General features: G+C 41.5%; 1 protein-coding gene across 1 annotated transcript; it reads right to left on the bottom strand.

Moving 5' to 3' along the window:
• Nucleotides 1–4: 4 nt before the first annotated feature.
• LOC113473278 (extensin-2-like) lies at nucleotides 5–832 on the bottom strand (the record flags this gene model as incomplete). Its single annotated transcript, XM_026832968.1, has 1 exon — nucleotides 5–832. A coding segment is annotated over one exon (828 nt), but the record flags the coding sequence as incomplete, so codon positions are not given.
• Between the last annotated feature and the right edge of the window lie 4 nt (nucleotides 833–836).

Here is an 836-nt window from a genome sequence, read left to right as displayed (position 1 = left end):
AATCTGTTCCAACTGACGATTTCAATTCCAAAAATCCTTCAGATGGTCTGGAGCCACCCCTAAGTCTCACCATTTGTCGACTATTAGGTTTCTTGCCAGGGACTATAAATGTTGGAATTCCGTTGGCAGTGGGTACCTTGGATTTGAGGTCACGTTTGCTGTTTAACGAGTACATAGGATATGATCTTCCTTGTGGTAAATCTTGTGTATCAAAGTCTTGAGTTGGCTGTAGATAGACATAATCTGTTTCGTTCTGATCAGGAAGTAAATCATAGTGATCTGGAGATGTTGTCTGTTCAATTTGGGGATTGAATTTGTTATCCTTTGGAGCAAAAGGTTTGGATTGGGATCTATCGTATCCTTCACTTGGCTGTTTGAAATCATGTGGATTTCCTTGTTGAACATTTGGCTGTTGCGGAGAACCATGTTTGGGTATATATCCACTACTAGTTGGATGATAATAGTTAGATGGAGGCTTGTCATGAATGCTGAGCTCTGTAGGCGTGCTGCCTTGTTGACTCGGATGAGAATCAAAAGGTTTGGGTGATCCATAAGGTGTATTAATTTGATCGGGTAACCCATATGGTGTGGTAGGTCCATTGTGCGGTGCATAAGATGTTTTGGGTTCAGTATCTGATCCATATTGAATATTAGGTTGATTTGGTGAACCATAAGGTGTTGGTTGATTTGGTGATCCATAAGGTGTTGGCTGACTTGGTGAACCATAAGGGGTTGGTTGATTTGGTGAACCATAAGGGGTTGGTTGATTTGGTGAACCATAAGGTGTAGGTTGATTTGGTGAACCATAAGGTGTTGGCTGACTTGGTGAACCATAA

The sequence above is a fragment of the Diaphorina citri genome, unplaced genomic scaffold, assembly GCF_000475195.1.
Source record: "Diaphorina citri unplaced genomic scaffold, Diaci psyllid genome assembly version 1.1 scaffold22678, whole genome shotgun sequence".
NCBI lineage: Eukaryota > Metazoa > Arthropoda > Insecta > Hemiptera > Psyllidae > Diaphorina > Diaphorina citri.
The sequence above is the reverse complement of the archived record's forward strand: the minus strand, read 5'-3'. Positions and strand labels throughout refer to the sequence as shown.